Source organism: Perca flavescens, chromosome 24, assembly GCF_004354835.1.
Source record: "Perca flavescens isolate YP-PL-M2 chromosome 24, PFLA_1.0, whole genome shotgun sequence".
Classification (NCBI taxonomy): Eukaryota; Metazoa; Chordata; class Actinopteri; order Perciformes; family Percidae; genus Perca; species Perca flavescens.
This window is the reverse complement of record NC_041354.1, coordinates 10,075,445-10,091,595: the sequence shown is the minus strand read 5'-3', so window position 1 is coordinate 10,091,595 and position 16,151 is coordinate 10,075,445. Positions and strand designations below refer to the sequence as shown.

The window sequence follows — 16,151 nt, the reverse complement described above, 5'->3', positions numbered from 1 at the left end:
AAATGTTCTTGAAGCTCTGGTGTGAAAGCAGACTTCTGTGCCTGAAGCCTGGGCTGTCTGGCAGACAGGCGAAACCCATTAGCAAAGCTCCGTTAGCGATTGTCTTGTAAACCGAGACCCCGAGCATTCATTAGGCGTCAATCAAAGGACGAGGTGCGATGATTAAATGATGAGTGCAAATGCTTAACGGTGTTCGGTACACCAGGCCACTTTACTCTGACACTTGAAAGTGGGGTAAAATGGATGGAAGAAATGTAGATGGCTAGAACTGATTAATTTATTCATGGAAGTTATTAAAAATTTCAAAACCTTAAAGTCAAAGTTTGATGTTTCCTACAAATGCTGCTGGAGCGAAGGGAATTCATTCGCATTGGCTCACGGTAATCATCTTTTTTAGGATTTAGGAATTCACAAACTTTGTTCCTATTTTAAAGCACATACGAGTATCAGTAAACACCGGAACCAAGTTTGGGATCTGCGATGCAATCAAAACTTTAACCGCGCTTAAACATCTATCTGTTTTCGAAGCCGCTTGTACAGTACGGTTTAGGGCCGGAGGATGAAGAGGCGACGGACTTTAAATATAAATTGGATTTTACTCTGAAAAGGCTAAAGCTTGTTATAAACTGAAATGATAATAGCTCAAGGCCCCGTCTAGTTAAAATGTAGTTTTAAGGCCTTTACTATTTTAGTGCGTTTTAAATGTACGCTTAAAGTTTAACGGCAAAAATGTACAAGGCTACAGGAATACGGCTACAGGAAAATAGAGACAACTGACGATTGCTAGACCCCCTATGAGACGAGCGCAGCACCGAGTGTGCAGAAGTTTGACAATGGCACTTATCGGGTTAGCTAACTCGCCTAACTTTCCCTCTGAGAGTGGATTTCAAACTATGGCTTTATCTCAAGATAGAGAGTTTATGTCATAGCATAGTACCGTATGTCATTTAAAAAAAAAAAAAAAAAAAAGTCAGCCCGTCAGGTGTTTTCCGTGTGAGCGTACCTTTCCGGTTCTCCTCTGCATTCTGCTTGCCGGTGCTTTCCCGAGAGTCGTCGCAGAGGAAGTGGAGCGCTTCATCCGTCAGTGTTTTTCCCCCACCTGCAGAAAACACAGGGGTGGATGAGAGCCGTTTTAGATATATCATTAAAACTTATCAAACTGGGTTCAACTATCAGTAACGTCATCAGAAAAACTCCACTGAATTCTGCTTGAAGCCACCGTCTGCAGCAAAAGAATATTTTTATTAGGGCCCGAGCACAAAAGTGCTGAAAGTGCGAAAGAACCTATTGTTTTTGTAAGGATTATTATTCGGCGAAGTCACTCACATTTCTGAGGGGCTTAGCATGCTGGAAAACTCACAAAAATGTGCACACGTGTCAGACCTGGCAAAAACTACAAAGTTCTGTAGTGATTGGACTCGAGCGTTGCCAAGGGGCTCCGTAGCACACCCTAACGAGCTTCGGAATTCTGAAAAAAACGACAATTTAATATACCAAATTTTGAGGGAACATAGGTCTTCATTTTACGAACAGGTGTTTTAGAACTTTAGGATGCACAAAAACTCTCGATGTTGTGCAGCCGTGTGCAGAATATAAAATTCTTTGATCCAGAGTTCACATTTAGGCTTGAGAGGGGCACATTTTTGACGGCCTCAATATATACAAAAACTCACAAAAATTGGCGCCCACATAAACACCTGGGAGCTGTGCGAGACTGTACAGCGATTAGGCCCATACCTGTAAGCGGGCTCCATAGCGCCCCCTAATGCGTGGAAGGCCATAACTTGGACATAGTTGCTCCGATATTCACCAGATTTACTACACATATTGCTCTAATGGTTGCGGACGTATTTCCCAGTGACCTTCAATAGCTCTGCCCAATCAGAAGGTGGCCATTTTTTATTTATTCATTTTTCATGTGTTTTGCATTCTTTCGAACTCCTCTTAGACGCCGATTCCGATCTTCACCAAACTTTGCAGATTTTATCTATGGACCCTTGTGACAAACAGTTAGATAGTTGAAAATATGCGAAAGTTGGGGGGGACCAACTTCCCGTAGGTGGCTGTCAAAACAGGAAGTTGCGTATCTTGGCCACAGTTATTCCGATGATCACAAAACTTGACACAGTTGTTCCTCATAGGGGGTTGAGCATCCATGCCAAAGTTTGAGTGAATCGTCCGATCTGCACGAAAACTTGCGTATAGACTCGGTTGTATCTTGGCAAGTTATTCCGATTTACGTGAAACTTAGAATGTGTGGTCTACATGTGATATTGAGCCGCCCCCTATACTCTAGCCACGCCCGTGTACACAGACCATGCCCACTTCCATAACTTGTGAACAGTTTAAGTTTGAACTCAGCAAAGAGTTCCCTTTTAATTAGTGACGGTTTGCCCCGCCCCATATGCTTAAGCCACACCCCTTTTAATAACTAATGACCCATTTGTTGTACACTATTGTGTGAGGTATCATTGAACTCTGCAGAGAGTTCCCTTTTCATTGGTGACTGTTTGCAGTGTCTGAGTGCCACGCAAATGCATGGTCGCAAGGAGCGGCATCCGCCAGTACCCCTGACATGCTGGGAGAGGCGAGGGCCCGTTGATTGCTGCTTGCAGCTTTACTTATATTTGATTTCATTCCTTTATAAATGGAGATAATTTGAGGCTTTCAGAAAATTGTCATTTCCCAAGAGATTACTGAGCTTATTTTATATAAAAAGTGATCACAACTATAAACAGAGACAAACTTTCAATTTAAATAAAGTACTGTTGAGAACCATTTTCATCATCAACTAAGTTAGTGCAGCAATCGTATCCAGAGTCAAGGCTGAATTGTTTTTCTGAGCGCTTAACGTGACATATGCCGTAGCTCGCTGTAGTAAATATGTACTGTATCCACGCGTGTCTGTGTGTCAGTGTACTCCCTGCCCTGTCTGTAAGGCTGAGCTCCAGTAGAGCTGACAGCTTGCTGTGACAGAGAGCCTTAAACAAACCCACTGGGTCGGCTGCTGCACATGAGAAATGCCTTTGATTCTGTGTGTGCGAGTGCGTGTGGGGCCTGTTGGCTTAGAGATTCAGGCCTAATAGCAGCGTGAAGATGTGAAGAAAATCCTTACTGCTGTGTTTTATCTCCGAGCACTCTATGATCCTCTGCTCTGTCCAGGAGTGTGTGTTGAGGGAAAAAAAAGTGGTGAAATTTTTTGTATAATTATATGTAATGTTAAATTCTGGTATCTCTGACTTTTTGTGTCAGTTGGGTTCCACCTATGTGGATTTTTGGAGAGAAAAGCTTCTTGTTCAGTTTGCCCTTCATTTTTTGTTAATATAATTCCTCAAACCTCTAGGTTTTTGACAAAAACATTTTTTGAGTTGACTCTTTACGTTCATACGGTACTAAATATAAATTTGAACATTTTAATGCCAGTGGCTTCCAAAAACGTTCACAATTCAGCATTCATGCTGACTTTGATTCATACCAGTTAAGGGCGTAGACTGTACAAGTGAAGCCAAAACATCTCGATCACCACCTGGTGGCTGACTCCAGTGTAGGTCATAAGCGCCGCCCCCTCATGTTAGCAAAAGGGAAAGAATTTTTCTTTGGTAGTTTTTATCACGCTGATGTTTGTTCAATTGTTCATTTTTCTGATAAGATTGTTTTTTTTGTTAATTATATGATGCTATAATAATGGGGTGAAACTTTATGATCGACAGCTGTGATAGACTCCAATTGCTCGGGTGGGTGTACAGGCGGGACTTTGATACCACGGCTCCAAAGCCTGATTACTACTACGCAGACTCTGGCTCCGAAATTACAAGATTAGTTTGTGGTACTTTCTAGCGATAGAAAGTACCACAAACTAAGTGTATCACCTGAAGAACACAGTCTCAAACACCAGCAATTAGACCAGTTCACTGAAGTGGCGAGGCAGAGAAACACCCTCACAACAAACTGTCACATTACATGGGATTTGCACCCAGTGGCTAGACAAATCACACATGCTGTTGCTTTATTTTATTTTTTTAATGGCAAAGACTTGGTGCTGTCAAACATTTAAATTCTGAGTGTAACTGACCAGAGATATAAGCTTCCTTGATGTAAACATTTCACAATGCCCGATTCGGAAGAATTTAGATCAACGACAATAACTATTTGTATTTATATTGTATGTCGGTTATCAAGCAGAAAAAGCTAAATAACCCCTTAAAACCAAGTGTAAACCAAACTAACCCAGGCCAGCAGAAGTGCAGGCAGTGTTTCCAGCATTGTCCCATTGGCTGTCCTGCTCCAAACAATACCCGTTACAGTACTCTCTGGGTATTTCCAGTTAGGCCCTGCTGGCTCAACACTGCTATCTGGTAAATATATATAAAATGTGGGTTACACAGGACATAGAAGTAGATGTCATCTTATTTTAACCACTGCCTGGGTTGGGCTTTAACTCGTGGAGTTAAAAGCTCAAAATATCTCACATTTCACTTATTTTAAGGGTTTTAGAGGTTTGAAGAGATGAAAGTATCTACTGCTATTTAACAGTTTGTTCTCTTTAAAAGCAAAGAAAAAAACTAGCAACACATAAACCTAATCACAGCATTTAACAGTTTTTAATTGTCATGAAATGCAGTATGTGTGTGTATTTAAATAGAGAGAGAAAGAAATGATGGTCTGATGAATTGGGATAAATAAATGAAATTATTGTTACTGTTTGTTTTTTGATTGTTTCCTATCCCCGTTGCCATCAATTTTTGTAATCTGCTTTATCAAAAATATTGTTTGTTGCAGATATGGACATTTCTTCAATTTGGTAAACTATGGCAAGAAGAAATCAGCCCCAGCAGCACAGCGTTTTGGGGAATAGTTGGGAGCGATCGGTCATTGATCTGGAGTGGAAAAGAAACCTCACGTGGAGCTTATCTGATGCGTCGCCATCCATCTACAGACACACTGAATGGACTAACTCAGAAACTGTGCATACAAATACTTTGGTAACTTTTCTCTGCCACAGGAAAATATCTTCCCTTTAAATCGCATGTCCTGTGTTTTCTTTTGACAGTCGACCAAATTGCTACATTTTACATTTGGTTAAAGCAATAAAGAGTAAGCAGTTCTAACGGTGACACACAGCTGCCGGCTACGCGACGCAATAGCCACAGACTGTGAACGACATTAGCTTTCCTGCTTAAGTCTCCTCCTTATCCAACTTCCTAACATGAACTCGCATCTTGTCCTGTACATCAGCTTGTTGAACAAGCCACCAAACAGACTAGGGCTTCAGCTAACGATTATTGTCATTGTCGATTAATCGATTAGCTGTTTGGTCAATAAAATGTCAGAAAACTGCATTTAAAAAAAAAGGCAATCGGTATTTCCCAAAGCCCGAGACGACGTCCTTAAATGTCTTGTTTTGTCCACATTTCAAAGAAATTCAGTTTACTGTCACAGAGGAGTGACGAAACTAGAAAATATCCACATTTAAGAAGCTGGAATCAGAGAATTTTTACTCGAACCGATTATCAAAATAGTTGCCGACTAATCGATTAATCTTTGCAGTTCTCAAACAAATGCTAAATAGCCAATTAGCCGCAGCCCATTAAACATCATCTAAACGTACCTACCCTTATTTCAATACCACTGCTAACAACACACTCACTGCCCATGTTTATTTACTTTAACATTTTTATTGACTGCAAAAAGAATGACCAAATATGATTTCCGTTGGACTTTGATTCAACAGAGTACAGTTCCTTTTATCTCCACAAAATAGAAAAAGCTAAACGCGGGCTTTTCTTTAAATGTGTCACTCTATCGATGCTATTAAAATCAGAGTACTTCTCATGTGTTACTGTTTGTTATTTGTCTGCTTTATTGCCTTAATCATTTTGTAATTGCACTTTTGATATGCAAGTGGGGATGTTAATGATTGACCGTTACCGACAATGAGAATTTTGACCGATTAATAAACAGTTTGAAACAATAGAATTAAAACAAAAACTAAAAAGTTATTAAAAAACGTTTTTTTTGCATTGTAAAAGAAAAATAGGCTGTACAATATATTTTCTAACTGCTAGTTGTGTTAAGCTCTTTTTTTCTGCTAAGTTCGTGGTTCTCTGCTGGATGCCAGGTAGACACTAGGGGTAAAAATCACAGGTTTTAATACAATATAATATTTGCGGAGATAACAAAGTCTGCCACTATATAATTTTAATTTGATTCAATTCTGTTCATTTAACACTATCAGTGACACACAAAAAAGCAAATCAATTATGATTTGACATTTTTTAATACTGATACACATTTCAATGAAAAACAAACTATTCTTTTTAATAAATACAATACATATAAAAAGGGAAATAAAGGAATAAATGAATTTCAAATCTTAAAGATGATGTGTATCGATTTTTGAATCGATAAATCGATCCAGATCAATGTATGGTTACACCCCTAGTAGACGCGCTGCTGACAACCTCGCAGGTGGAATGCAGTGGAGACAGGCTCTGACAGCTCAGACTTGTGTCGTTCCAGGAAAGTGGCTGCATGTGTCTACCACAGTGAAGCCAACATCGTGGCTGCGAGACTGGAAGCGGAGTGCGAAAAGGATGTCAGAGTGCCCTGGACTGGTGAACTGGGACTCCGTTGCCCGCTTGTCGGTTAACGAGGGTTGGCTATTGGTCAGAAAGAAGAAAAAAAATGATCCTCCCTATATGCAAGCTTTAATTCCGCCATCCTCCTGACCAACACTGCACGGTTGGTCAGGACTGTCCAGACAAAACCGCAACTACAAAAGGTTTGTATGATTAGGTTTCGAATAGGTACACTAGGTTCAGCTTATTTGGAGCCATTTGTGACTTCACCTGCAGTAAGTCTGTATGGCATCTCTCACTCACACACACACACACACACACACACACACACACACACACACACAAGAAACAAAATACAAAGGGCTATGATCTGACAGAGCTGATGATTGTGGTGTCCCTCTTTCTGTTCACTCATCAAACAAAGCCAGGACACAGGCATCGACTCTCAAAGGTCAACATGTCACAGACGGTATTGTAAATGAAACCATCCGAAAAACTCGATTCTCCTTATTAGCTGTCAATTCAGTAATCTGTAAAATACCTAAAAAGACTTAAAAGAGTTCATTTAATAAGTCTTCTAATGTGACAAAGTCCCCGCACATGAATAGACACTTCATGAGAAAATGAAACAAGATATTGTGAAAAAATTTTATCCATTAACTGATTTCGTTTCCACCTCGAGGACTGACTTCAGGATTTTCGTGATGCTGCTTATTCTGTGTTTTAAAGATACGATGTGCTAGTCTCTGCGTGTCCGTGTGTTTCTGTGCCGGATGCAAAAAGGCAGAAAGAGGGGAGATTGTCACAATGTGCATAAAAACAGATCATACAAGCCACTTAACAGCACTACAGCCAACTGGTACAAGGGAACGAGAGGAAAATCCAGCCATGCCAGCGTGCCAATATAGTTTACCAGCTCGCTGAGAGGCGGGCAGCACCTGTCAGATGCCACTTTGGAGCATAATCCCAGAGGGCTGAAAAGATCCTCCACATGACGGGAAGCCAGTGAAGCAGGAGGAGACTGGAATACCAAACGACAAATTGCAATGTTAAATTAAATATATATCTATTCCTTCCTTTTACACTGTGCTCAGAAACTTCATAGTGCCAAAATATGGTGATTTATATTATCTTTTCTGAATCATTTCTTGAGCAAAAACCCCAAACATTCACTGGTTTCAGATACTCAAATGCTTAGATTGCCTGTGTTTCTTTGTCTTCTATGATAGTAAACTAAAGATCTTAAAATTTTTTCACTTCAACATGTCACCTAAACTCTGGGACATTTTGATGGGTATTTTAAAGTATTGATCACAGTTTAATGACAATAAATGGAGAAAGTTGTCTGTCTAGTATAAGATGGTCTGCGTGTATTACTGTGTTATCATTGTTACTGTAACAATTCTAATCATTATTATTATATATTACATATAGTATGAATATATTTTTCAAACATTCAATTTGCCCGGGTATTGTTCGTTTAAATAAAATGATATCTTTAAGTGAAATTGCTTGGAAGAATTGTGCTTGATCATTAATATAGAAACAGAAGCATGTAAGCAATCCCGCGCCTATTGCAGCAGGCCTGCAGCTGAAGTCGGCCACATCCTATTTCATTAGTTTATAAAAATTGTATGATTAAAAATCTATATTTCTAACATTTATTATAAGATTACAGAAGTTTCAGGGGGGTTAAAGCTCTCCCTCTTTCTCTGGTGCTCTCCTGCAGCTTTGGTGAAACAAACAATAAAGGTGCTTTGAATGGCACGTGCTCCGGGTGTCAGTCACCTGTTTCCTAGCAACGGGCACAACAGAAAAGCACCTGTGGCTTTGAATAGGAGGCGGTGTAGCCATTAGTTTGACAAAAAAACAGGGAAAAATAATAAAAAATAAATAAAAAAAAACGTTTTTGTTATAAGATAGTTTATAAATCATGATGTATAAAAGAGTAATCTGCCCCTAATAATTAAATCTCAAAATGATATAGCCGATTTCTGATGCTAATGGGTTTAATAAACTACATCAGTGTTTTCAGTTTTTACACTCTGAAATCAATTCTATAAATAGACTATTCAAGTGGAATACAGAGCTATTTTCGTTATCGTTAAAGTTTTAGCCCATTTGCTGAAACATAGATTTTTTTTTCCCCCTATTCTTTAAAATTGTACAAAGTGATATGAAAATATTAGAGCGCAAATACTCTATTGTAGCCTGTGTAAAGGAGAGGACATGCGCATAATTATGGGAATTAAACTGTTTACATGCTGTGTGTGTTTTAGCTGCATACACCAGCTACACACACAAAACAGATGACAGAGGGAGTAATTTTTAGGTCTCGCGCTCCGACGTCACCAGAACCTCGAGCCCCTGCATGCAAATCACGTCTCCACTCGAGCCTCTCCATTGGCCGTCACTCGCTCATTTAGCTGCTGTCAAAGCGCGCGGCCCGGGCACGCTCCGGTAACTTTTCATAGTACAGCTTCAACCAAAGTAAGCTCTAACAACCGGTTTCTATTCTTCTCGGCGCTCGCGGATAACAGGAAAAAAGGCGAAAAGGGGAAGTGCGGACCAAGTTTACCTCTGAGTGGATTTCATCCTGAGACTACACACCTTTTCATCTCTCAGTTTCTTTCAGTCTTAATCTCTCTCTTACTCGGAAGTTTAGCTGCGCGCGGGCCAGCCTGAATGTTTCCGTGTGTTTGACTGAGAAGTGTTGTCCTACCAAGACGAGGTGAATGTACAGCATCATGATGGAAACGGACTTACATTCCCCCGTGATGCCCCAGACTAACCCATCCAACCCGGGGGGACACGCGGGAGGAGGAGGAGGGGGAGCCGGCGGCAAAGTCCCCCAGGACAGAATCAAGAGACCCATGAACGCATTCATGGTCTGGTCCCGGGGTCAGAGGCGGAAAATGGCACAGGAGAACCCCAAGATGCACAACTCGGAGATCAGCAAGCGGCTGGGTGCAGAGTGGAAGGTGATGACCGAGGCGGAGAAAAGACCGTTCATCGATGAGGCAAAGCGGCTCCGGGCCATGCACATGAAGGAACACCCGGACTACAAGTACCGGCCGCGGAGGAAGACCAAGACGCTGCTAAAGAAGGACAAATACTCACTGGCAGGCGGGCTCCTCGGCTCACCTGCGGGTGTAGGGATGGGCGGCGGCCAGCGACTGGAGAGCCCTGGAGGGGGCCACGCAGGAGCAAATGCGGGCTACGCCGCGCACGTGAACGGCTGGGCAAACGGCACATACTCTGGCCAGGTGGCGGCTGCAGCAGCGGCGGCTCACGCAATGATGCAAGAGGCGCAGCTGGCATATACGCAACACCCGGGCGCCGGAGCTCACCCGCACCACCCGCATCACCCACATCACCCACATCACCACCCCCACAACCCGCAGCCCGTGCACAGGTACGACATGAGCGCCTTATCTTACAGCCCCATCTCAAACTCTACACAAAGCTACATGAGCGCCTCTCCGCCGGGATACGGTGGTATCACCGGCTACACTCACCAGCACCAAAGTTCCGGTATCTCCCCGGTGTCCGGGGCGATCGGAGGGACTTTGGGGTCCCTTGTGAAATCTGAGCCCAGCGTGAGCCCCCCAGTTTCCACAGCTCGCGCACCACCGCCGTGCCCTACGGGGGACCTGCGGGACATGATCAGCATGTATCTGCCGACCGGCGAAGCGGCGGGGGACTCCACGGTTCATAGCAGACTGCACGTGCTCCACCCGCAGCACTACCAGAGCAGCGGCTCCACTCCGGTAAACGGGACGGTTCCTCTGACTCATATTTAAATCTCTAAATGTACTACTATAAGCACTACAAACCACAACCAAATATTTAAATACTTAGATGTGGGCGCAGGCTGCTGAACTGTAAATTAAAGGCGTTTATAGCCATAAAAATGCAATCACTTTGAACAAACTTTTTTATTGTTAATTTTATTTTCTTTCAGTGATGAATTTTGTCTGTCTGAGCTAAAGGAAAGCGCATCCGATTTACTTTTGCTCTCTAGAACAGAGCATGCCAAGTTTTGACACGATTTCAATTATAATCCGTGAAGGCTGGTGCATTTTGAATGTTATTTTTTCCGATTTTTCTGTGGAATAAAGGCACCAGCTGTGTGTTTAAGGGATCCCGAAAACCTGTTTAAAGAGGGAACCGTATAATAAATGGAGGGCGGTGTGAAAGATGTTTAAAAAAAAAAGTTTCTAGGCTGCAATTTAAATTCATTTCCAGTTTTAATGCTTGTAAACATGTGAGTCAGTCTGTGTAATTTGAATTTGTTTTTGTTGTTGTAAAATCTTGTAAATTGTGAATAAATAGGCCTACTGGAAACACATTTATGCAATTGTACATAATTTACAAAACGCCACGCCGGTATTTTCGGGTTGAAGACGAAACAATTTTGGCTTGAGTTTTAACACATTTTCCAAAAGTGTAAGATTTGTTACTGGGTTAATTTCTTTCAGGAGATTTAATATTTCATATTCTTTCACATTGATTCCATTTCTGAAATATATTTGTTAATGCTTAGCAGCTTACTGTATCGTTGCAATGAACACGGGTTTAAATTAAGTCCCGGCAAACTTAAAATATGGTCAAAATGCAAATGACAAAAAACAATAATTACAACAATACAGGCAGACGTGTTTTCTCGGTGATGCACTTGAAAATATATGTATTTCAGACGGGCCCTTAACTGATTATTTCTCCTAAAAATTATTGGAACATCATATTTAGCTCTTTTTTTTTTCGAGATAATGAAAAGAAATCTGTTGAACCTTCTTATTGCACTCTTTTCAGATGGCATGAATCTTGATCTATTTCATAATAGGCTATTTATTCATTCATGTTGAACATCACAGTGGGTAATGTGTCATATTAGGGGGATTTCAGATATGTTAGAATATGGTCCTGAAATGGTAATAGGCTATATAGGCCTGCATTTTATTTTTTACTATAATTACTTTTTATTTTTGTTGTTGTTTGAATTGTACAATGCTCACAATATATACCTCCAAGAGCTGATAACTACAATTCACATATTTTTCAGGGGGACAGTTTATCTGACAGCCTGTAACTCAAAGGTTGCACTTGACACTTGTTGGTTGAGGATTTCCTCTCCAGGGAGAGAAATGTACAAAATATTAGTCCAATAATGTCCTATTTTTGAATTTTGCTATAATTTAAAACTGGGCCACATTTTTGAAGACTCACACACTTTAAAACTAAAGTACATTTTCATGTTTATTATTTATCAATTCCGGAACAAGCATAACAAAACTGATTATAGGGATTATATATAGATATTCCATTTCGTAAATTATGTTGCATTATATGTCGATTTCTTATTTTCTCTCTCCGTTTCTTGTATTATTGCAAGTTAAGAAAACGCATATATTTTTCCCACTTAATGCTTAAATTGTGGTTCTATCTGTTAGTATAACATATCATAGGCCAAGCAAAGCAAAGTTTCTTCTTATTTCTTCTTTTTTACCTGCCTCAGGGTCATGACCTCGGTAATAGATCTCTAGCAAAAGTAAATCCGACAACAAGAGTATCCGCTGGTCAATGAACTACTAATTCTTCAGCTGGTCTCAATTGAGCCCACTTCAACCCCGCCTCCACCTGGGTCCCTTGCAGGTCTTCAAATCTTACCCCATTACTCACCCCCAGCATCAAACGCCTGCATCTCTGGGGCTGCAATTGTCCTGGTTGTTAAATTATTTCCTTCTTTAAATTTGATGGCTGAATCATTGGAGGCCCCGTGGTAGGATGGGGTAGGGAGGGAGCAATGAATGAGCAGAGAGGAGGAGGGAGAAGGTGAGGAGAGGAGGTTTTTGTGTTGGAGGAGAATGGGGATTAGTCCTGGTGTAAGCTGGGGCATCCCAGGGGTCACCCCCAACAAAAAGCCCGGCAAACAACACCCCTGGTTTTATCAGACTAATTCCCACTCGGGTCTGGAATTAAAGACAAGAGGGCAACGTAGATGCAAATCGCATATAATAAAGCTGTTTCCATGGATGTCAGCTGTTTAAACTGAAGGTATGTATTCGTCCCGAATCATCCTATGTGATTTATTGTAGTTCAATTCAGAATTCTTTAAATTTCTTTGGATTGTCTTGATTTGGATTGATATGTGAAGGGTTTGTCTTAAGAAATAAATTAGTTTTAGAACTTTACTACCTTAATACATAAACATATAAAATATACATTGGAATAAATGCCAACAAACAAATGTAAGGCAAGGATTATTTTAAAGGAATAATGCCTGTTTTTCAGATATTTGGTGGTGGTTAACAAAAGACACATTTAACTACCTTTGTGTTTGCATTTCCCTGCATGAGTGATATATGAATTCTTGTTTTCTCATTTTTTTTTCCAGCACATTAACATTTTCACAAAGCTAACATTCCAGGGATAATTAAAAACTATAAACGCAGTCAGTATTCATGGTTCTTTATTAATCCCTAAATGAATTCCACATTTACAGTGATCAATATTTGATTAATTGATGTGAAGGAAAGATTGAAAGGCTGTAAAAGATTTTTTGTTCAGACTTCATGATACATAAACTGACATAAATATTCGTATTGCTGAAAATACAATTAAAACGGTAACTAGTCGTGACTTAAAAGTTAAATTAAATGTGTGTGTGTAGATAAAAAGGCAAAGATGATAACTCATCTCTTTATTTTTTAAAGTTTTTGGGAGTATTTATAAACTTGAGTTTATAAAAAAATGAATATGAGGGGGAGAAAGAAAAATATTTACAAGATTGAAGTGTGATAAAGACGGACTAATTGCCTCTATGATTATAGTTGGACTTTTTCATTGATGTCTACGGTATGATATAAAACTGGAAGATCAAAGATGGATGAATTTTGCCACAAAAAAATGTATATTATACAACTATTGTAAGGAGCATCAATTTACTAAACCTAAAAAGGTATGTCAAGACGTTTTTCTTCCAAACACAAAAAATATTGTGATGAATCAAATTATCACATTACATCATGCCTCACTGAAGCTCAGATAAGAAAAAAATATACGCAAATGAGGAATATCTACACCACTTTAAAGGCAAGAATCTGTGTATGTAATAAGATATTTGAGATTGATCAGTCCCAAATAAAGCTCAGGCTGGTCTACTATTACCCAGTGGCCCAGGATGCTCCCATACAGGCCCAACGCTGAGGCTGTGGGTGGACCCATCCACAGCCATGTGGCTGCAAGTTTTCATCCTCTCCTCATGTTCTGCTTGGCACATGCTTGGACACCGCTGCTCTGGCACTTCCCACTCCATAACCCTGTGCACCCCCCTCCCCATCCCGCATGCTCCTGGAGTCCTAAATGTAGCTAATCGGCATCATTTTATCACGCCTTTGCATATTTCCCTCCCTCTCCTCCTATAAAAACCCTCACCTCCGACGTTGGACCCGGTTCTGTCATGGGAGATTACGGGGGACCGATTGCACAAGACCGAATGTGCCGCGAGGAGATTAGCCAGGACGCAATGGAAAATAGCAACGGGGCCAACGGATTCCTCGCGAGGGGGCCTTATCGTGCAATTACACGTTGACACGTTTTAACAATTTTTCAGCCTCTTAATCCGAGGGCCCCCTCCTCCCCTTTCCCTCCCCCTTCTCTCTCCAAAAGCAGACCTATTGGTGCTGAGGGAGCCTCGCTGCTCTGCCTCTCTCCATCACTCTGCTGCTGTCTGAAAAGTAATGTTCTCTCTTTTTCTATCTTTATCAGCCACTGTTAATATTTCAGAAAGTTAAAAAAGGAAAACATACCAAAGAGTTGTTCGCAGTTTGTGTCTGTCCATCTCAATTTCAAAAACTTTAAAAGCTGAGTTAGAAAAAAAAATTGACCGTTTAGGCTCAGAGTTACAAAGTCATTGAGGAACATTAATAACTAAATTAATAATGGGCAATTACACAGAACAAATTAAACAATATTAAAAACAGCATAAAGTAAGATAAATTCTAAATATAGGAAGAAAAATATTATATTTATATTTATATATATATATATATATATATATATATATATATATATATATATATATATATATATATATATATATATATATAGATATTTATGTTGGGGTGGCAAACATGGTGGCTCAGTGGTTAGCACTTCTGCCTCACAGCAAGAAGGTTCTGGGTTCGAATCTAGAACCAATTCTGGGTTCAAACCCAGAACCTTCTTCTGTGTGGAGTTTGCATGTTCTCCCCGTGTTTGCGTGGGTTTCCTCCGAGTGCTCCGGTTTCTTCCCACCATAAAGACATGCATACTAGGACTACAGTTGAAAATTAGCTGAGTGGCTAACACTGGCGCATTTACAGAAATGTTGATTAATGTGCATTGTCCTAATCAAATAAACTTACAACCTCATATGGAACTGCTGCCACTGGGTTATTTTTTTACAGAAATAACACCTTTTACACTTAATAATTAAATTTCTCAGTTGTTGTTTTTTAAATAAAGTTCATCTTTGTAGCCTTTACTGCTTGCTAATAAAACCAGTTATTCCTTTATTACAAACAACACGGGGTCAAGGTCAAGGTAGTGACTCACCGGATGTAGACTATAAGCCTGCCGTTGACCCCATATTTCACGCAGCATTCTCCTCCCCTTCCGCTATCTGCGTGTTACCTTTTTCAAAAACTGCTATGGGAAACAACAACAACAACAACCTCCAAGCTAGCAACCTACACACTGAAAATGTAAGGTTTAAACTATGATTTAGATCGGCAGGCCTGGTTCTTTCGGTGAATGGTTGTTAAAATATACAAAGAATATCTATCTTTTGTGGGGATTTAGTACGTTAAAATGCCAGGGATCACCTCCCCATGTCCAAATGTTCCACCTAAATAAGTTCCCTCCTGATACTATTTTATAAGGGCACCATCTCCGCATCTTGGGTTTAGCACTGCCCAAGTCAATTGGGATTTGTTTAAAGAAAACAAACAAGCCAGATCATTTTTTCCCCATATAGCAGAATGATAAGTGCAGCCAGACCATTTTGCAGAGCTAAATACAGTGCTGCTGATATAGGTCTGGCTATGCAACACTAAGGTCAAGGTTTTCTAGTTTTCTAGTTTCTAGTTGTGCTCATTAGATAAAGTGCAATGATTGTTGATAAAGTGCAGTCTGCCATACATGTCATTTTAGCTGACATGTCATTATATATATATATATATATATATATATATATATATATGTGTGTGTCAGAGGCCAAATGCCTCTGGAGCAACTATGGGTTAAGTGTCTTGCTCAGGAACACATCGGTATCGCAGTGTGAATTGAACCCAGATCTCCCACACCAAAGGCATGCATACATACAACAATACTTTGGGTGTAGAAGATGGACTTTCGCCAGCAAAAAGAGCAACGTGCACTGTGTAATGATTTCACTTGGCTATAACACAAATGACTGTAATATGTCCTCACCTACTGTCATTTTAAATAATGACAAAGCAGTATTCGCCATAATGATGTAGTGGCTTCAACTGATGTCCAGGGGGTTGTTGCACAAAAGTAGAATGACGA

The 16,151-nt window shown here is 40.3% G+C and overlaps 1 protein-coding gene and 1 long non-coding RNA gene across 2 annotated transcripts in view; both read left to right on the top strand.

Moving 5' to 3' along the window:
* Positions 1-5,461, top strand: part of LOC114550746 (uncharacterized) — a 122,786-nt gene extending 117,325 nt beyond the window's left edge. The window contains exon 5 of the long non-coding RNA XR_003691732.1: positions 4,780-5,461. This is a non-coding gene — a long non-coding RNA (uncharacterized LOC114550746). The remainder of the gene's footprint in view (positions 1-4,779) is intronic.
* A 3,620-nt stretch (positions 5,462-9,081) lies between these two features.
* sox1b (SRY-box transcription factor 1b) lies at positions 9,082-10,564 on the top strand. Its single transcript, XM_028572150.1, has one exon. It carries the CDS (start codon positions 9,314-9,316, stop codon positions 10,379-10,381), a length of 1,068 nt encoding a protein of 355 aa, XP_028427951.1. The 5' UTR covers positions 9,082-9,313; the 3' UTR covers positions 10,382-10,564.
* Positions 10,565-16,151: the final 5,587 nt, after the last annotated feature.

Bases quoted from the DNA above. Each gene is read 5' to 3' on its own strand.
- sox1b (XM_028572150.1), top strand. From the start codon at position 9,314: ATGTACAGCATCATGATGGAAACGGACTTACATTCCCCCGTGATGCCC.